The 21578-nt window shown below is 39.8% G+C and overlaps 1 protein-coding gene across 2 annotated transcripts in view; it reads left to right on the top strand.

Annotated features, from left to right (window-relative positions):
- Nucleotides 1-21578, top strand: part of JARID2 (jumonji and AT-rich interaction domain containing 2) — a 315080-nt gene that overhangs the window by 258733 nt on the left and 34769 nt on the right. For both annotated transcript variants that reach the window (XM_012541631.2, XM_031946823.1), the window contains 3 exons: nucleotides 8019-8251; nucleotides 15603-16662; nucleotides 20171-20676. In XM_012541631.2, coding sequence (XP_012397085.1) covers nucleotides 8019-8251; nucleotides 15603-16662; nucleotides 20171-20676 — 1799 coding nt within the window. The remainder of the gene's footprint in view (nucleotides 1-8018; nucleotides 8252-15602; nucleotides 16663-20170; nucleotides 20677-21578) is intronic.

The following is a 21578-nucleotide window of genomic DNA, read 5'->3' as shown; positions in this document are numbered from 1 at the left end:
GGGGAGAGTTTTGCTGAAGCTGCAGATGACACATGAAGGTCAACAGGTGACACATGAAATGTCAACAAACAACACAGGAAAAGTTTAAAAACCAGAAATGCATAAAATATATGTATAGTATTATATAATGGCAATATTTTTATCTTTTAATACCACAATAATTCAGACTTCAGGTTTGAAGGGAAGGCCAAAAATTTTTGACATGTTTTCCACACCCCTCACCCCCATGATGTTTAAGTGATAACAGTAAAGCACTTCATTTTTAAAAATTATTGCATAAACTTTAGCTATTAACAAAAATAATAAAGACTTGAACATAGTTAAAAAAAAAAAAAAATACTGAACATGTATACAAACCATTCACTGTACCAATTTTAACCAAAACAAGCATCCGAAAAATTGTGTTATTTAGGATGTTTTGCCATTTTTAAATATTAAAAGGTCAATTCAGTAATTAAGTGAATATTGATTAAGAATCCTGATATGTGTAAGGAACTTGAATACAAAAATGATAACACAACATCTCTGACCTCAAGAAATTTACCTTCACTTGGGTTAAAACTTGTACATCTATATGTAAGAAAAAATTGGGTGGTAGGGAGATTGCTTGATTACATACAACCAAGAAATTCAGAAAAGCCTTAACTGAGAAAATTGGCATTGCAAATGAACTTACTTAAAGGAATCAAGTTAAGGATTCTAAGAGATGGAGGTGAAGGAGGAAGGTATTCCTACTAGGGAGGCCATCCTAGGAAATGCATGACCTAGGGAAATGGAGCATGTTCAAGAACAACATTCTGGTTTGACTGGAATATCAAGTGGATGAATGGGCCTAATAAGAAATAAAATTAGAAAAGGATACGTTAGAGCCAGGTGCAGAAGGGAACCTAAACTGTAGGGGAAATAGCATAGTTAGACATAACTGTACCTGAAGACGATTATTTCTAAGGGATAGATTGTTGAGCATTTTCTTGGTAGTCATGATCCATTAAGCAGATCTGAGTAGCTCTTTATTGGAAAATTCCAGAATTCATTATTGTTATAGTCAACATATTTAATTGTGGCTTTTTGGTTTGTTTTGGTTTGTTGGTTACATTTTTAGAAATCAAAATTACCAGTTTTATTGTAATCTGAACATTTTTCATGTAGATGAGATGCTTTCTGTTATTTTTTCAACACTTTTTTTTGTTTGTTTGTTTGATTTTGTTTGTATTTTTCTTCCAGATTATTGTTGCATACAGTCCCCATCTCTATTACTCTAACATGCTGCAATGAAACCACCTAAAAGCAGAATCATCTAAATCTCAAGACTTAGAAGAGACTTCAAAGGTTAACTAGTATGACCCATGTCTGAGAGAAATCAATCTTTTCTACAGTACTGTCAACAAGTATTCATCTAGCCTTTGCTAGAAAATCTCATGTGAGGGAGAAAGTCCAAAGCTCCCCAAATCCACTCTTGGAGAGTCTTATCACTCCAGTCAGTCATACATATACTTTCTTTAGATTTTCTACCTGTATAGACCTTTTAAAAATAATGGCAGTTGGCAACTTGAAAGCACTTTGCTATTGAGACTTGAATGCTAAATCTTCATTGTTTTCACTTTTAAAGACAGTATAACTTATCTTTGGAACTACTGTTTCTTCCTTGTTTTGTAGGGGAACTCTCCCTTGTATCTTTAGCTCTGTTTTGTGTGTCAGCTTAGACTCTTGAATAGGAGAAAGAACCCTTGGTTTTGATGTGGTTCATCTTTTGGACCATTGCATTCAAATGTCATGTATTTCCTATGTACTTATAAAGTTTAATAACTTTATTCTTATTATACCTGCTTGACCAACCCTGCTATGTCAGTATTTATTAAATTAAAGCTAATTTACTAAAGTGTAGGATAAAGCTCACATTTTATTCTTTGGTAAAGAAAACAAAGCTAATGATGAATTGGGAGTCCCTGGGGTTAACCCTTTTCTGCTATTTAGTCAGTGTTAAGTGTATCAGCTTTTTCATCTATAAGCCAAGTGGATTCGACTAAGATGATCTGTAAGTTGTCAATGTTCTTGCCCAGAATCCCTAAGCCATCCTAGAGGATTTATTAAAGGGAAAGGTAAAACTGAGTATCAAATTCAGCCCACTTCAAGTCCATGTTAATACTGAGGCCTGAGTTTTTCATGGATAAAGAGCTATCCTGGGACCTGGGAAGAGTTAACTTTGATATAAAGTGTATGATTCTCTGGGTTGGTCCCCAAAATGCAGGGAAACTGCCTACCTGCATTGGTAGAGGCAGCGTCCTCACATGGGATTTTCCTCTTAAGAAAATCACAGTTTCATTCCGTATCTCCATTAGTGCTAACAAGAAAATTCAGTTCCCCCATTATATAGGTTTTTCAGTCAGGTTCATAATCTGAGTTATTAAGATTTAAGATAAAAATAATATATAAAACTTTGTAAATTTGTACAACTCTTATAAAATCCTGCTTGATATAATCCTGTCTGTGAACCAATTCAGCAGATTATAAATACTTCTTAAATGTAGGTTCTTTGTCTCCTCCCCCCTGCATCAGAATTTTATCTTCCATGAAGATTTCTCTCTGTCTCTTACTATGTCTGTATCTATGTCCTAATGAGAATTTCGATAACGGGGCTTCTCCGGCTTCTTCTCTCTGTCTCTACTGCTTCGGTTTTTGCTTTGGGCAAATAGGGTTACTTATTCCAATTGCACACGCTGTATTAGAATCCTTTTTGACCTGTTGGGACAGGTTGGCAGACATTCCATTGTTTTCAGACAATAGGGCCTCCAAGTTGAACTGGCTCCAGAAAACAAGTGCTGCTTTTGTACAGTAACACGAATTTAATGCCAGCAAGTTGATTGATTCTCTGTCATGTTGCTTCCCACCCCCAACCCCTCCCCCATGGATGCCTTGTAATGACATGAAGCTTACATTGAAATTTCTGGCTCATGATCAGAAACTTCCTCTTGCTCTGAAATGACATTCTCACTTCATTTAAATTCCTTGCCTTCCCACTCCTTGTGGGTACGGTGATGTTCTACCATTTGATTTTGGTGGAAATGTATATTTTTGGGGTACTCTAAATAGTGTGTCACACTGGCATCCTCGTGGGTTATCCAGTTTTGTCTTTTTCTGTGCAGATCTATTTGTCTGTTCTATCTGGGAATATGGAGATTAAATGGGGCCAGAAGGGTGGGGAATGGTCTGTGGGATAGTGGGGCAAAACTCTATGTTGCAAATGGAACGCCCACTGACCTATGAACTTTAATTTTTTAAAACCTATTCACCTTAATAGGTGAACAAAAAAGCACATCCAAACACCAAGATTATCACTTGGCATTTGAACGTGGTATTACCATTACAGTCTGTTTGAAATATTAGGACTATGTGGTCTATGCTATACTCTTATACCACTGAGTTGAGAGGATGGAGAGCTATGGGAGCTTGTCAGCTGTTTGAGAAGATAAGTTATTTTCCTTTGAGGGATGGCAGGGGCTTTTTCTGATCACCTGTCTTGTATTTGCATAATGCCTTTATCCAGAAAATAAAAAGTTTGTATAGATTTTGAATGTAAGCTTATAAATACTACTTTAGGAGAAACTGGGGAGATAATTTTATTAGATTTGTCAATTGGGCAGCTGAGGTACATAAAGTTTAGTTTTGCAAGTTGGCAGAATAATTGAGATTCAAATATAATTGGTTATTTTTAGAAGAGACACAGTTATGCTATTTTTCATAGATGGGACCAAATTTTGAGGAACATATCTTAACGGGGAAATTTCCTAAGTGGAAACTGTGAGTTAGCTTTTGAAAAATGTAGCAGACCTCCTTTTCAAGGATTACAAGTAGGTTCAGAGACTTTTGTAAGAGTATTTTTTTGTCTTCCTTTTCCCTTTTCTTGCTGCCCCTCAATGTATACAAAAATTCTTATCGCTGCTTGGTTTGGGATAGCTTTAAATCCAAATACTAGGGCTATTGGTTTAAAGAACTGGCTTGAGGTGGTATGCAAACAGTTGTCTAAATGCCATTTAACTCTGGAGTATGTGTCTACAAATCAGGTTATTTGTCTCTGCTCATTAATATAAATCTGTTTGTATGTGAGTACAACACAATTTCCTAATGCTGTTCAAAGCCATGAAAGAAACTGGTCCAATTATTTCTTTTAATTAGGGACAGTGTGACAAGGACTTCTTTACATCAAGCTTTCTCTCTCTTCTCTTATGTTCACAGGGTTTTAGTCTTTTCCTGTGAGAGTGAATATTTTTTCTTTTCCCTCCTCTCCCCCTCTCAAGAATCTTACAAATTAAGACAAAAGATAATTACTCAGAAGAGTAAAACTGGCAGGTTCCCACGACACTTAAAATTAATGAGCTGTTGAGTACAAAATATACCTTGTCTCCGGTTCAATCTCCTTTGCCCCTTACTCCTCCCTTTCCTCTCCCTGCTCCTCCACCCCCACTCCTTTTTAACAAAGATTTGACTTTTTGGTTGTGTTTGCTATCATGTCGTTTTGCAGCAGTGAAGTAGCAACATGATCTAGAAAGCTGTCTGTTTGAATACAGGTAAAGCCCAGTTCTGCCCTGTTACTACTGCCACTGACTCCCTCCCCCTCTGCCCCTTTTCATTGTCACTAACAATAGTTATCTGGCAACTTGCAAGTGTTTTGTCTTAACAGATTCTGTTTGCTTTGTGTTAATGATTTAAAAAGAAAATCATTTGGTTTACTTTAGCAACACTTTTTACAAAGGTTGCTATCATTCTCTCCCCATTTTCTCCATACCCTATGATTCTTCCTACCCCATCTCCTTTATACTTTGTAGAAATCTACTGATTGGCAGAATTTGTTAAATGATGCCTGGAAATTAGCATTGAGATTAATTTATATTGATGGATTTATATTTTAATTTATATTTAATTTATTTTGATGGATAAATATTTTTCGGACATTGCCTAAATCCATTATACTCTTCCCCTTCTGCCTCTACTTCCTAGATAGCCATTTCATATAATAAATAATATTTCTAAGAAAGAAAAAGGAAGACTAGAATAACAATAATAAAAAAAAAAACCCAAATCAATCAGTCTGAGTAAAATTAGAAAACATGTTCAGTGTTCTACTCCCATGGACCTTCTGTTATTTTTAAAATTTTTTTGGTAGAGATTTAGGTAGGGGTCTTCTCATTTTTTTCCCTGAAGTCATGGTGGTTTTTTGGTAAGTTTTGCATATTCATTCAACAATCTTTGATTGTTTTGCTATGGTATCCGTTTCCTTGGGTGGGGGGTGGGGTGGGTTATTTTATACACACACACACACACACACACACACACGTTTTCTTGGGTCTGCTTACTTTGATTACCAAAAGTTGACTTAAGAATGTATTCTATATTCATCCTGTTGGTTGTTCACAGCACAGTAATATTCCATTATATTCAAGTACTATAGTGTGTTGAACCATTCCCCAGTCAGTGGACTTCTAATTTGTTTCCATCTTTGCTTCTCCAAAAAATGCTGCAGAATTCTGGTGTATCTAGAAAATACTTGTCTGACTTAGTAGGGTAATTGTTCATAGTGATGGGCAGTACTCCTAAAATCACTTAGAATGAGGAATGCCTGTATGCTTGTTCAGGGTCTTGGCTTTCCAGAAGAACCATTAAATTACAGCTTCTTTAATTGATCATACTATCCAGGGATATCTGAGGAGGAGAAGAAAAACACTTTTGAGGTCTTTCATGTGTATGTTTGTTTTGATGGCCTTAGATTTTAAAAATTACTCTTGAGAAATAAAATTAGTATAGCAAATAAAAAGAAGTAAAGGCAGCAATAGGGAGATGAAGCAGAAAAAAGGTTAGGATTTGAATAGAATAAGTATTTCTTAAGCTCTTAGTATGTGCTAGGCTTTGCACATGCCATTTGAAATTCAGGAACCTTGGTTTGAATCTCAGCTCTGTGATCCTGGGCAGGTCACTGTGCCTCATCTGTAACATGTGGGATCTTTCTTGTACCCAGTAACCTCTGAGGATCCCTGCCAGCCCAAGTACCAGTGCGAGTTAGGTGAGTCGCCTTGATATAGCATCAGCATAAGACAGCATGAGAGAATGAATGGTTTCCTTCCTTCCCAGTAAGAGAGCAGAGTCCATAAAATCCATAAGCTTTCCATCATGATGAGATTATATGGAATTTGCAAAGTGCTTTGCTCACTTGTGAAACAAAAGGTACAATTACATTGGACCTTTTCAGAGAAGGTAAAGGACCTGCCCAGTGTCCCTCCGCTGGCCTGGAATGGAACCAAGAGACTTTTGCGCTCTTTCCATTCATTGATAGCATTTGTTGGCAGGTAGAATGTGAGAGCCCACAGAGAGCCACTGAGGGATCTACGGGATCACCCTGGTGCTTTGGGAATAGGAATTTGGCAACTCTGACCCTTCAAGGTTTGAGATTTTTGCACCTGTCTTCCCTCAAATTCCTACTCTGGGATACAGGCAGACCGAAGTGACTTGGCTCTTGTTCCCCCTCCATGACATTGCACCTCTGGTCCCTGCTTTGTTCCCTGTATGGCCTTCTATACCCTGCTTTCTCTAGAGGTTATCTCAAGTGCGTCACTCCTCCTGAAGTTTTTACAGTTTGTCTCTGCTTTTTTGCTGTTTCTCCCCAGTAGTGTGCCAGCTACTCAAAAACCAAGGATAGTTGGCCGTAGTTTTATTTAGCCCCTTAAGAAACGCTGCTTGTTGTGCTTTGGATCATGTCTAACCCCCTTCATTTTTCTCCATGAAGGGCCTTAGACCTTGAGTGTTCTCACACCTCAGAGGTGGCTGAGTTTGGTTATCCAGAGACGGTTTATAGTCCTGATTTGCAAAGAAACAAACAAACCTCACTGTTCTTTTTATTTCTTCTACCTTGTTGCTTTCTGTTTATCTGAAACCCTGGAGCAGATGCCACTAGCTTGGGCGAGATGGATGACTGACACTTAGTTAACACTGGTTTTCTGGACCGTGGTTTTCTAGAATGTGGCTTTCCTTTACTTTCAAAGTATTTTTAGACGTGGAAGGAACCAGAGATGAAATCCTCAAGGTATCAGATTGAGTGTCGAGTCACTTGGAGCTCACTCTTTTCCTCTGAGGCTCAGGGACATTGCTGAAAGGTGACATAAAGAGATATGGCCAGGAATGGAGGGAGAGAAGAGAATTGTTTTCTTCTAAATAGGGAACAAGGAAAACAGTAAAATCTTCCAATAGGATGTTTAAGGAATCATTTACAAACCTTTGTAGCTGTTGTCATAATTGATTTCATGGTAAGATAAGATTCTGACCTATAAAAGAGATCCTGATGTCATTCGTACTGCTGCGTTAGCCATATCTGAGACAGGTGATGCTAAAATTCAGGCTCTAACCAGGCAACACACTTACCAGAATTAATAAGAATATATGACTTTACCGTGTTTGAAAATGCTTGTAATTTTTTCCATTAACTGTTTCTCAGTAGTATGTCGAGAGGATTGCACAATTGTCAGCTGTACAGAGGTAGCATGGTTCCTTTTTAAGAACTTTACCTTTCTGGGCCTGTTTCTTTATCTGTAAAATGAGAAGTTGGATAGAAGGCTCTCATTCTTTCTGCTTATCTTTTAAGATTTGCAAAATTAATATTTTTCTAGACGTCATTTGTCCTGGGATGTTAATGATTGTGTAGAGAATTGGTATGGCACATAGACTTTGACATTGAGAATTTTCCAGTAGATTCTTCCACGTTAAGTAAAGTATGTGATTCTGCAAATATACTTGACTTCTGTTTGTATCATTCTGCTTAGGGGGCAGTTCCTGAAGGTTTACCATGTGCTTACATTTTTGTTTGCTTTCTTTTATTCACTGAAGTGATTTTTTTGAGCATTAAGGTACCTGATGATTGCATTAGGTTGGGATTAGGGATCACTTGAGTCATTTCACTTTCTGAAGAAAATTGACATTGGTGTATGTGGAGATGTGACGTATTTAACATATAGTCCTCTGTTCCTCTCTCTTAGTTTTCAATGGGTCCAGCAAATCCTCCAAGGAGAAGGAACCTACTTCAAAACACAGAAGCAAAGAGGCCACACCAGGGAAGGAGAAGAACAGCGATCCCAGGGCTGAGAGCCGGAGGGAAGCGGCTGCTGCTCCCCACCCGCCGGCCACAAACACAGGCTCCTCAGCTAAAGGGCTCGCTGCTAACAGCCACCACCATGTTCTCCACAGATCGGCTCAGGACTTAAGGAAACAGGTAACTGCCAGGGCTCTCATTTGGCGTGCAGCCCCTGGCAAAGGTGTGTGCGGGCACTCAGGTCATGCCACTTCAGCAGTCTGTTTTAAAGGGCAGTTGGAAATTGAACCTTTGGGGTAAAAAAAAAGAATCAGAAAAAATAGTGTAGGGAAAAAATAGGCACCAAGACACTCGAGAGACCCAGAGAGAAACCTTACATAGCCGATAGGATGCAGGCCTGTGTCCTTTATTACGCCAGCTCAGTGTCCTCTCATACCAACTCATAGGCCCTAAGAACACTTCAGTCATCTCTGGGGGAAGCACCACCATGGCTGGGGTTCCGGGATCAGCTTTGACTTTGCAGGAGGCCGGGCCAGTGGGGAGCAGCAGCAGCTCTTCATCTCTGTGCTCCCTCAAGATAGATGAGGAAAGGCTGAGTTACTGTCATGTGGTTCATCCTTTAGGGCCAGTCTGGCCTGGGGAGCATGGAGAAACCAATTTATTTCCTTCCTTACTGACACTTCATTTTAAATACAGAACAGGTAGTTTGGATTATGTATAAACAGAGGCTGATCATTATGACATCTATGCCCCAGCCTAGTTGTTTTTAAATCCAGCTAACTAGCTACTTTTTAGGAGCAGGTCTCCAGCATCTCTTCCTTCTCAACATTCTAGAGCCATCTAGATTGCTGAGCATTTCTCATTTGCTGGGGTACTGCTAAGTCTTCTAGGTTCGAGGGAAGCCTTTGAGTACTGATCTATGAGGCCAAAGTGTGGGTATTTTTGAACTTTGCCCACCAGTAGGGGATAAAACTCCTGGGGAAAAATAAAGATTTGCTTATTCATACTACCCGACCCATTCAAGGCAGCCAACAACTAAGATCTTTCTGGTTATTTCCTGCCCAGTTTGGTTGGGGGTCTTCGTACTTCCATGGGGGTGTCTCTTTAAGGGTGCCCTTTCTGTTGTTGCTATTCACAGCTCTTATAAGCACAATTATTAAAATTGGAGGCCTGCCTCATCCTAGCAATTCTCTTAATCCTAAGAGAGAAGAGTAAGTGAGTTCATGTTCTGGGACTTCGATCCCAAAGCCTGATTATCCAGGTCACACACACAAGGCATTTCAGTAGCAAGGTTAGAATAATGACCTAAGGTCCTAGGGTTACTATTCCTTTACAGATGTAGTGAGCCATATGGATTTGGTGGACTGCTCTTAACAGCTCCATTTGATGTGAAGTTCTTCCTTCATCTCAAAGAATCTGTTTTCTAGAATGTAAAGGGGTATGATTGCATATCATTTTGTGGCAGGGAAGGGAGAATAATGTTATTTGATAGCATATTCTCCATGGTTTAGAAGAAAATAGTAATAGTGTAGAATGTCTTATTTTCATGGATTGTGGTCATTATATGGTCAGCTCTCTTTCACATACATTCTCCTGTCCCCTTTTCTCTTCTTCCCTCCCTTTCTCTCTTATATCTCTGCTTAATATCAAACTTCATTGCCGAGTTGTCCTTTCAGAGTTGCATTTACGACACTGGCACAGGTTTCTCAAGCATCTGCCAAATACGGGCTTTCACTATGTATGTGATGCAGATTTTAGTTGTGATGTTTGTGGAGTTGCTTGAAATGTTAAAGTATGCCTTAAATCATTCTGGCAAAGACAGCAATTACCAATACAGATGTCATCATGGATTGTGTGGTACTCAATCTCTCCCCATTTCACCTCCCATCACTAGGGGGCAACGATTAAAGCTTGATAATCCAGAGTACAGGTTCCTGACATCCATGGACTTGGGGGGGAGGGGGGGGAGGGGGTTGTGTGCTTTAAATCTTGATAGTTATATTTCATTATAATCATTTTGTTTTTAAGCATTTAAAGAAGGAAGGAGTCCATAGTTATCTGCAGTGGTGGAAGGCAGGAGATTTTATTGTCATTTTATTTTTTTATTGTTATTTAAAAAAAAAAAAAAAAGATAACCCTAGAAGTTAGAGGGAGCTTAATCTCCTAATCCTGTCTCTGACACTTTGACTATATAAGTAATCCTGTCTCCCTATTTCTTTTCAATTCGAACATGAGAAATAATTCTTAAAACATTGTGAGCATTTTGCCAAAACGATGCTGATAGAAGCTGATGATAACAACAGTGACAATAAAAAGAAATGACATCTGTCTGGTGTTTTAATGTTTGCAGAGCTCTTTAAATACTTTATCTCATACTGATTCCCTGGTCTAAATGAAGACCATTTTAACTGTCAGGTATTTACAGATGTAGGGATGTAGATTTAGAGTCAAACCTTTGCGAAATAAACGAGGTAGTGTATGTGGGTGTGTTGTGGGCACATGACAGGGTTGAAGCACAGAATTACAGGGAGATTTGCCCAACATCATAATATTTGGTGGTAGATATTAGGGTTCTAGAGGGAAGGCAATGACTTGTCAGGCCTCTACTTGCTAAATTTCATCAACTAGGATACTAAAATAGATTGCTGATAGCTTAAAAAAACTGAGTATGGGATGAGTTTTACATGCTCTAGAGGCCTAGTAGCCATACACTTCAGCTACAGGAATGTGAGAGTTTGGAGGGGAGACCTGTCTCATCCTCTGCTTCTTCTAGGAACTAAGATTTTATTTTGTTAGAGTCAAGTTAATACTGCTAGTCATAACAATAATGCTTTAATTGCCATTGATGCAGTATACACTTCCTCTCTTCAATGTTTTGGGTATGCTAGGTTCTTCACAATGGCACTAATGATGTTTTCCCTTCTGTTGCCCAAAATAGCACCTCATTTCAAGTGCAGTAACAACTTCAACAAGATTAAACAAATGAGCTTACACCTAGGAAAGGTTTGGAAAGAAAGAACAGATGTATACTTGGGATTAGATTTTTTACCTGAATGAAAATGTGGGCACCTTCAGTTAATTATATTGTGAAAGATGATTTGATAGGTATTTCTGCTTGGGCAGTGAGGTCCCTCTGTTTTCATTTGAAGCTTTCAAAACTGGGCAGGGGAAAAAAATGGAATTTTATCAGTCTTCCCTTTAGCAGACTGAGAAAGCTGCAAAAGAAGATGAAGTGATCTTTTTTCAAAGTTGAAAAAATAAATTTTTTTCAGGAAGATTAAAGTTAATGTAGAAGAGATTTTCCTGCTGGCTTTGGTTTTGCTAGCCAATGCAAACTTCCTCCCTTCAAAAAGTAATTTTTATTTTTCCTTGTATGAAAAGAGTAGGATTGAGAGGCACATGTAGGAATGCAATTGTAGAAAACTCAGCTGCACATGAAAGGGTTATTTATTTAGTCTTACACATATGCTTTACTTAGCAATCCTTGCATTTGGGATTTTCTGTGGTGATTGAAGGTAAAAGAGGCTACCAGAGGAAAAAAAAGAACTAATAATACTCTGCAGGTGCCTTGCTTTGGGTGAAGAGAATAAGGTTAAAACCTTAGTTCTAGACATTAGTTGAGAAAGGTTGATTTTGTTGTTGTTGAAACTTTAACATCTTTTTAAACGAAATTATCTCTTTGGGTAGCCAAGATCCCTAGCATATTTTCTTCTCTGTTGACTTTACATTCAGATTTTTTTGCAGTGGAGTGAGGAACAGAAACCCAAATTGGAAATAAAGGTGTAAAGCACCACAGGTCACCAAATGTTTTTCACTCTGGCTTATTCACTTGCTGGTTCTCTTTTGGCCATCATCGAAGAAATTCAGCTCAATGGTTCCCTCTAGTGGGATATGAAAGCACTATAAAATTCTTCTCTTAGAATGTACAAATTATTTTAGCCTACCTGCCTCACAGCAGTCTTGAGAGTATCAAACAATTTCCATTTATTTAGCCAAAAATAGCTTATAGATGTAACTTCATTGTACTTTTTAAAGACTCAGAATTATGAACATGTGTGTTTCTGTAATTAATTGCAATCCTATTCTGAATATACATAAAAATTGGAAGGGGTTACAGAGGTCATGTACTCGAACTAATCACATTGCCATATGTTGGGTGTTTTTTTAAAATGCAAATTCTATTATCAAGAAAAAAAAAAAGGAACAAAGAGAGTCTTCATGTCCTGAGGGATTTCATAGTTTTCATCTTATATCTCACTTCAAGGAAATGAAGGTATTGTTGTACTGCAGGACTGTAAGTATTGGTTACATCCCCTTCAACACAGCTTTTAGAAACCTCTCAGAATGATGTTGAGGAGAAAATATTCTATCCCAACAATATTCATCTCAGTCTTGTATATAAGAAGGAAATTTAGTTTCATGATCACTGCAGCACATCTGTCATACTAGTGTTATTGAGAGGGTTGTAGTCAGAGAAAATGTAGGTGATAACACAGATGTTTGGGTGAGACTAGAATCTATAAAGGAGTTTTTATACGTTGGTTTTCTTAATTTGTGATTAGGGCTTAGGTTATGGGCATACCAGGTTCTAGTGACCGGATCTGGACTAACAATTTTATTTGGAAATGATATTTGGAAAACTTGGATTCTGAAGCTTCATGGTTATTCTTCTAGGAAGAACCTGAAATCAGATTTAATTCTGGTGGATTTAATTACCCTTTTTCCTGCCCTTGGACTCTGGCAGAGCAGCCTTCCGGGAAACTTTTTACACTCCTTGAAGCATGAGGAAATGATTTTCCCCCTTGATCTTACAAACACCTTATTTTTCAATTAAGTTGGTCCTGGTCTGTCTGTAGATTTAGGTTAGAAGAGCAAGTTAGTTAAGTTAGAAGAGCAAGAAAAAAAATAAATAAACCCAATGTGTGCCAACCCCAATCCTGCTCCAGAAATGAGAGTCACTCCATAAAAGGTTATCGTAGTTGTTCACACCAAGGTTGGTTTTAATGAGTGCTGAAGGGTTCTTGCCCTAGCCAGCTTTATGCTAATTCTCAGATGAATTAAAATGCCTTCTCTCTCATGTGCTCACTAGAAGCACTGCCTCTGGATGTGGATCAGGGACACCAGATCCCCCTGTGGTGAGCTGGCCGTGACCTGTGCACTTCCTTAAGCTGAAACACATCGAGTGGGGAGGGGGGAGTTGTCTGAGATGGTAATTGGGGTGGAGGTGGGGAGAAACTATCAGAAGCAAGGTAAGAAAATGCCTTCCTAAATTAGTTTTTCTTTAGTACTAGTGACATGTTGGATCTTCACAGACAAATACAGGCAAAAGAGTAGGCATCTTTTTTTTTTTTTCTTTAGTAGCCAGGTGGGTCCCAATTTTTCCCCCCTGATGGGCATATGTCCCCTGGATCCATTTTCTCCTGCCTTTGAGGGATGCTGGGTACAACCTAGGTTGTTGGGGAGATTTCCTTTATAGGTGTGGATATCTTGCTAGGGGTACTCCTGAATCTATTGGGAATCTTTGTGAACCCTTTGATGTTGGGGGAGCAGAGCAGAGAGAAAAGGGACTAATTAAATGAAGCGTGTCTCTTATAATTTGGGTGTAGTATGATGCAAGTTCATCCTTCTTTCTAGTCAGCCACATGACGCAGAGGAGGTGGGGCAGGAATCAAATCTGTCTTCTAAGTTTGCTAGCTAGCTTGGCATGCATGTTACAACTTTGTGTATGGGGGGCACTGTTTAAATACAGTTTTGATTAAATGAAAGTAACAGAAAAAAGGGACACATTCACTAGTATTTCTAATAGAATATGTTTTTAGGACATATACCAACTGGGTAAAAAGTATTTTAAAATTTTATGTAAAAAGACATGTCTGAAACAAGTTTTTAGTATTTCATAAATTATATAAAAGATGAAAGTGCCACATTTCTTGTCATTAAAAAAAAAATGTCAGCAGCAAATCTCTTTTGCCAGGAAGGAATGGATACCCTCTGTGTTTTTACCAGCATTTCCTTTCCCTTTTGCTATATTTGATTCTATAGGGCCCAAAGATCAAGATGGCATGTGGTTTTGGGGAAACCAGGGTGAGCTGAAGATTCTTACAAGTCATTTAGCATAACCACTTAATTTTTACAAACAATAGCTAATATTGACATATTGATAATGTATGTAAAAAGCTTTACATTTATTCTTTCATTTGATCCTCCCAACATCTACCTTAATAAATATTGAAACCAAGGTTGAGAAAGATTAAGCATTTCATCCTGATAAGCAGGATTCCTACTCAGAACTTTGACTCTTAAATCTGGTGCTGTAATCATTATATCATTAAGTGCCCATTAGACTATAGTGTTTTGCCCAAGGGTCATTTGCTAAAATAGCTGTTTCTAGAACCTAGATATCTTGATTCATATTGTAACTTTTTATTAGCCTACCCTATTCTTAACCTCCTGCATTTCCTGCAGAGGATGAGGTCTCTACTCCCACAGGTAATTTGAGCTCTTCACACAAACCAATTCCAGACCTTCATCTTACCCAGGCAAACTTATGCTTGTTTGGTTCACCATTGAATATTTTAAGCCTAAAGGTGGAGATTACTTAAAATTTTTTCTTTACTCCTATGCCTTAGTAGCTTGGAACATTTAGCAAAAAGTACTTGTTCTTACCAGTCAATGGAGAAGTAGTTTCCTAAAGATGAAAGTATTATGATACAATATTTAGAGAGAACACAGAAGATTACTTCAGTGATGGGTATTTAAAATAGATTCTAAATGGAGGCTTTACATTTACATCTTTTAATTTTGTATGTATGTTTGAGAGAGTTTTTCTTTCATGCATGGAGAGTCTATTATTCAGATGGTGGGGAAAAACATATAAGGTGAAAATTGTAACCTAAGCTGCAACTGGTAGATACCTCATAAACCTCTGCATTTTATGAAAGAAAAAAATGGGAATAGACAATCATTTTAAAACACACTCAGCACAACATCCTGGTGCAAATTACCCAAATTGGTCTAGCAATCTATATCTATATCTCACTATATTTATTAACATATATACATATATATATATCAATAAAGATATCTAGACATAAATATATAGATATATTGATATAGAGATAGGGCTTTATCTCTATGGATAGAGGTCTCCACAAAGATAGCTATGTGTATATGGATTTACGTTATATAGACACAAATCATTATAGGCAGATTTCAGTTTCAATAGATGTCTACACAGAGATAAATCTGTATCAATTTATGTATCTATTAAGAGTAAAACTGTTTCATGTTTTTTAAAAAAAGACAAGTGATGGGAGAGGACAGAAAGGCCCCTGATTCCATTCAGAAATGGATCCCTGGCTTTCCAGCAGGGTAGCTCCAGGCCTGCCCAATCATGGGCCAAACAGCTGCAGCCGTGTTTGCTGGGCCTCCAATGGTGCTTTCTGGAGGGTGGGCTTGCATCCCAGCTGCTTGGTACTAATGGTGTTTTCTCCCCCCATCCCTTTCCTCTGTTTCCCCCACTGTCCCTCAGGTTTCTAAAGTAAATGGAATCACTCGAATGTCCTCTCTGGGTGCAAGTGCAGCCAGTGCCAAAAAGATGCGAGAAGTGAGACCTTCACCGTCCAAAACTGTGAAGTACACTGCAACGGTGACAAAGGGGACTGTCACATACACCAAAGCCAAGAGAGAACTGGTCAAAGAAACCAAACTCAATCACCACAAGCCCAGTTCGGCCGTCAACCACACAATCTCAGGGAAAATTGAAAGTAGCAATGCAAAAACCCGCAAACAGGTGCTATCCCTCGGAGGGGCGTCCCGGGCTGCTGCCCCCGGCGTCAAGGTCAATGGCAAGTTGAACCCAAAGTCATGCACTAATAAGGAGGTGGGCAGGCAGCTGCGGGAGGGGCTGCGCACTTCCAAGCGGCGGCTGGAAGAGGCCCTGCCAGCTGAAAAGGCGCAGCCTCCCCCCAAGAAGATGAAGGGCCCCGCCGAAGCCCCCAGCAAGAAGGCAGCGGCGGGGGCCGACAAGAAGCCTCTGCTGAATGGACACGTCCGAAAGGAAGTGCCTGACAAGAGTCTGGAGAGGAGCCGGCCCAAGCGGGCGGCAGCCGGGGCTGGCAGGAGCCTGCCCGGGAAACAAGCACACGGCAGAGCGGAGGCTGCTGCCTCAGCCTCATCCGTCTCGGCCGGGGAAAATCGTTCTACCTCGCACACGGAGTCCTTGCACAAGCCCCCTGACTCCGCGGGAAAGCACGAGAGGGGCAGCAGCAGTGGCAGCGGTGGGGGCAGGCCGGGCTGGGCCGGCACCCACGAGATCCCCACCCTGCGGCCCTCCGCCAAGGAGTTTCACGATCCCCTCATCTACATCGAGTCAGTCCGAGCTCAGGTAGAGAAGTACGGCATGTGCAGGGTGATCCCGCCCCCGGACTGGAGGCCTGAGTGCAAGCTCAACGATGAGATGCGCTTCGTGACCCAGATCCAGCATATCCACAAGCTGGGCCGGCGCTGGGGGCCCAACGTGCAGCGGCTGGCCTGCATCAAGAAGCACCTCAAATCTCAGGGCATAACCATGGACGAGCTCCCCCTCATAGGTAAGCTGCGCCCCCTGTATGTGTGTCTGTCCAGGCCTCCCCGCCCCCACTCTCAGCCCTTTCCTGGATGCAGCAGGTTCTGGGAAGGGCTTTGGGAAGTGAGTCTGTGTCCAGGCTGCTCCTGGAGCAGGGAATCTGACCCAAGCACGGCTCTGTAACACTGTGTGTGTGTTTGGATTTTACACACACACTCACCATTGAGTATACCATACTATGCTATATAATGTTATTGGTATACAGTTTATTTTGGTGTGTTATGATGTGATCTATTGGAATATATTCTCTTACTTAGAATATATTTGATTCTATTCAGATGTTGTGATATATCGTGTCGGCTATATTATATTGATGTATTTAGTTCATTATATATTTTATTTTGTGATGAATGTTTTATATTTATTATTTGATGTTTTGATCTATTATCTTTTATGTGTAATATATCATGTGATATGCTCTATTCTGACATAATTTTATTCCATTATGATATTCTATTCTATTGTGATGTGATATATTCTATTATTCTCTGTTATGATTGATTTACCCTATTATGATTTGAAATAACATGATTTTGAGAAAGGTTTCAGGAGTTTGGGCTGCTATAGAAGGGTTAACAATTGCAGTCTTGGTGACTTGATCTTGGTCTGTGGATGAACTTGTGTTCATCATTGGACTACTAGATTGGGGAATTTCCTGCCAGACCAGGTGCAGTGCAGATGGGTCCAGCATAAGTGAGAGCATTCAGTATACATTAATCCTGGCTAATGCATTGCTATTTTGTCGTGTCTCCTCTCCCCTCTCCCCTCTAGCAGCAGCCAACCTTCATCCCCTCTTTTCTTTTTTAAACTTCCCCTCAGTGTTAATATGTATCCTACTCTGTCCGTGATTGTATTTTTCATGTTCTTCAGACTGAATTGTCCCCTTGGAGATGGGGATACTTTTCTTGACAGTATTAGTTTCACTTTGGGATCTAGCTAAAGGTAGTTCTTTTGCCTCAGCTGGTGGAGTGCTACACAAGTTGTCACATTGGCTGGCTCATGTTTGGAAATCCAAATGCTGACGATCACAAATTTTTCAGTGACAAGCATACATTTAACAATCTTTTGAGTATCAGGAATAGGCAGTAAAATGTGGCTCATTGCAAAATGGAGGTTTCATTATTCCTCTCAGCAGGGGGCTGCCAGGGCTAATGCCTGAGTGAGAATCACTTAATTTGAAAGAATTCTTGGTTTATGGTCTGCTGTCAAGTATGACATGTGATAGGACCTTAACAAAGGATCGGGAGAACACGCATGCACAGGATGTATGTATACATGCACACATGCTGAAGTAGAAACGAGAGCCCCTTAATCTCTCAGAGTGCTCCCTGCCTGGCTCTGTTGGCAAAGCAGGCCTCACATATTAGCATGAGCATCTTGGAGTATGACATCAGCACAGTGAGTGTTCAGGGTCCCAGTGGGTAACCAAGTCACAGCAAGGTAAAGTACAGCCCTAGGGACATTTGGGGAGAAACATTTTTTGCTTTGAATGAGCTTAATGGAACGGTGATGCTAACCCCTTACATTTACTTCACTGATAATGAAGAACCAAAGAATTTGTTATGGGTGAAATCTCCTTTTTGTTTTAACTTTACCATTTTTAACCTTGTATGTGCAGTCCAAGGATTTGTATGGTTGCTTCTGTTACTATTTGTGTCACTTAATGTCTTTGAGCCTCAGTTTTGTCATTTGTAAAATGAAGGTGATTGGATTATATAGCTTCTGAGGTCTCTCAAAATTAAGATCCTATAATTAGAAACTATCTCCCTTTCCCCTCAAAGGTCTGATGTTTGTTTTTTAAACTCTGTGCTCTGGGTTAGATATTTTGGATGTCTAGGCTTCTGACTAGAAGTGGGAGTATAGGGACATGATTAGATTTCTTGGCCAGACCCAATAGATTGGCAGCTTAAATATTTAAAATGTGAAGTTATTGAGTCATTTCCAATGACCACTCTGAAATTCAGTAAAAATGTACACATGCTTGTCAACGTTGCGTGTGTCCATGCATAAATATGAGTGTAGTAACTTGTGATTTAAAAGAGAAGAGTTGTGCATTTGTTGTTTGTAGGAGTGAAGAAAATGATAAAACATACTATATTATGTCTGAATTGTGATTTTAGTCAGACTTATTTTGAGGATTTCTTAACTAGAAAAGCTTAAGTGTTGCTGTGCCCCTGACTTTATTTCTACTATATTTTCGTTGAGTTCCATTAGAACATTTAAATTTCTGCCATGTATAATAGACTCTGAACTATATGGAAGAAATAAGATGGGAGGGTGGCAGAGCAAAAGAGAGAGACAGAGGAGGGAGTGAAACATTTATTATGAAGAGAGCACTGGGTTGGGTTTCAGGGAGATGAGATTCTCATCTTGACACTGTGTCCCTGTCACCTTTGTAGCTCAGAACAAATCACTTAAACTTTCTGGACCTTAGTGTCCTTTTGGAAAATGAAGAACTCCTATGTTTAGAAGTTAAGCTTGGTTTTCATCTTCTGAGCCCTCTGATCCATGTGTAATTTTCATTTGCCTGCTATTGGATGCAAATATCCTTATATTTTGCACACTCTCTCCCATTCTCTCCCTTCCTTTTGTTGCTTGGTATTTCTTTTTTTAAATCAAGTTTTACATGAGAACATCCAGAAGTTGATCTATTAGAGATTGAGGTTGCACAGTATTTACTTTTTCAACGTGATAAATGTTTCTGGTTCACATTCCATCAACAATATCTAGAAAGGTAAGATTTGACTTTAACCTAGACCATTTTTGTCTCTACTTACTTACCTGTTAATTTTTTGACATTATTTACAACTCTTGATTGTAGCATCTCAAACTAGTCGAACATGTAAGGATGAATAAGAACTAAATTACCCCATGGTTGCTGAAAAGAACAGGAAAATTAATTGTGTACAAATTCAAATTGTGTATGTTCAGACATTGACTTTTTAGCAAGGGAATCCAATGGTTTCAGTAGGAAAAGAATATTATTTTTCTTTCCCTCCCCACTTCAACTTTCCCATCCACATGCATGCTAAGTCCATTCTCTCTTCTCTTTGTCTCTCTCTTCCTCCTGCTGTTTAATAGGGATTCGAACAATGTTTTCTTCAAAAGCTTGACATAATATAATACCATATCCTGAAGAACTGCACCAAATCTAAAGCTAATTTGAGTTAATGTATCTAGTAGACTAGGTACCTTGGAGATCTCTGCCTATTTTCTTCAAGTCATTTAATTGAGGCTTTGGTCCTCTCTTTCTTCATCTGTATAATGGGATTACTATGATCTTGTTTCTTTCCTTCCTCCTAGGCATGATGCAAGAAATTATTTTTAAGATACAAGAGAACAAAACCTAAAATTTGGGGAAGAAAATTCTTGGGGAAATAGGTTGGGATCTGTGTTGATTGGTGACTTTCCATCTGATTATTTCCTGTTTTTTCCTCCTCCCCCAATGAAAAATGGACATGCCCCTTTTCCAGGAGGCTGTGAGCTAGACCTGGCCTGCTTTTTCCGGCTGATTAATGAAATGGGCGGCATGCAGCAAGTGACTGACCTCAAAAAATGGAACAAACTCGCCGACATGCTGCGCATCCCCAAAACTGCCCAGGACCGGCTGGCCAAGTTGCAGGAGGCCTACTGCCAGTACTTGTTGTCCTACGACTCCCTTTCCCCGGAGGAGCACCGGAGACTGGAGAAGGAGGTTCTGCTGGAGAAAGAGATCTTAGAGAAGCGGAAGGGCCCCCTGGAGGGCCACTCTGAGAATGCCTATCATAAATTCCACTCTCTGCCCCGGTTTGAGCCCAAAAATGGCCTCATCCATGGTGTGGTCCACAAGAATGGCTTCCGGAACAAGCTGAAGGAGGTGGATCCGGTCCAGCTCAAAACTGGCAGGCGGCGACTCTTTGCTCAGGAAAAGGAGGTTGTCAAAGAGAAGGAGGAAGAGGAGAAAGGGGTCCTCAATGACTTCCACAAGTGTATATATAAGGTAGGAGAGCCTTTGTTCTCTCCCTTGCTTTTGGAATGAAATAGGAGCTTTTCATGGGAAATGCTTCCTCTCTGGGGGTGGTCTCGGAGCCATTGGGAGCTTCCTCTGACTGCCTTGGCCTTGCAAGTCCTGAATGACAGCCTAGAAGAAAGTTGGGTTGGTATAGTAGGAAAAGGACTCTGAACTGGGAACTAAGAGACTTGAGTCCTAGTTATGAAACTTAATCTTGCTAGTTTCTGTGAATCTGAGCCTTTATTTATCACTTTGAAAAATAAAAGTCCTGCAATAGACAAATTTGGCATCCCTGTCAGCTATCTAGTCTTAGGTAAATCACTTCCCACCCTGTACCTCAGTTTCCCCACTTGTTAAACAACCAGGTTTGTCTATATGATCTGTTAGAGTTCCATCTTGAATGATCCTTATGGTGGGTATCAATTTCTTCTTTCCCCCAACCCCCAGCTGGCAGATGCAAGCTGCCTAGGAAAGAGCTATTCTCAGCCAAAGATCCATGAGGAAGCTTCTGCACTTTTTCCTCTAGTACACAACCCTAACTTCATAAAAATATTTTTTTTTCCTTTCCCTCCCTATTTATATTCAACACAGTTTCCTGCCACCCAGCTCCTAGTTGCTTTGCCAGGTCCTTTTATAGAGAGAGAGAACAGGCCCCGATAAAGCTATCAAAACGTGTCTCACCATTAACGTGCAAGTGGAAGAAAACAGAAATTGAAACACGTACAATGTTTTCTCCATTTCTGCCAAGTCTTGTTTAAGTGCAAGCCATCCTGAGAACACTTACTTCTCCAAGAAGGAAGGCGTGTTCATCTGTAGAGCGGTGTTGACTCTCTCACCAACTCTGCTTGGCAGTCACCCCTCCTCCTCACAAATTGGCACCATGGCCAAGA

Source organism: Sarcophilus harrisii, chromosome 1 (genome assembly GCF_902635505.1).
Source record: "Sarcophilus harrisii chromosome 1, mSarHar1.11, whole genome shotgun sequence".
NCBI lineage: Eukaryota > Metazoa > Chordata > Mammalia > Dasyuromorphia > Dasyuridae > Sarcophilus > Sarcophilus harrisii.
Note: the sequence above shows the minus strand (reverse complement) of the source record. Positions and strands in the feature narration are given on the sequence as shown.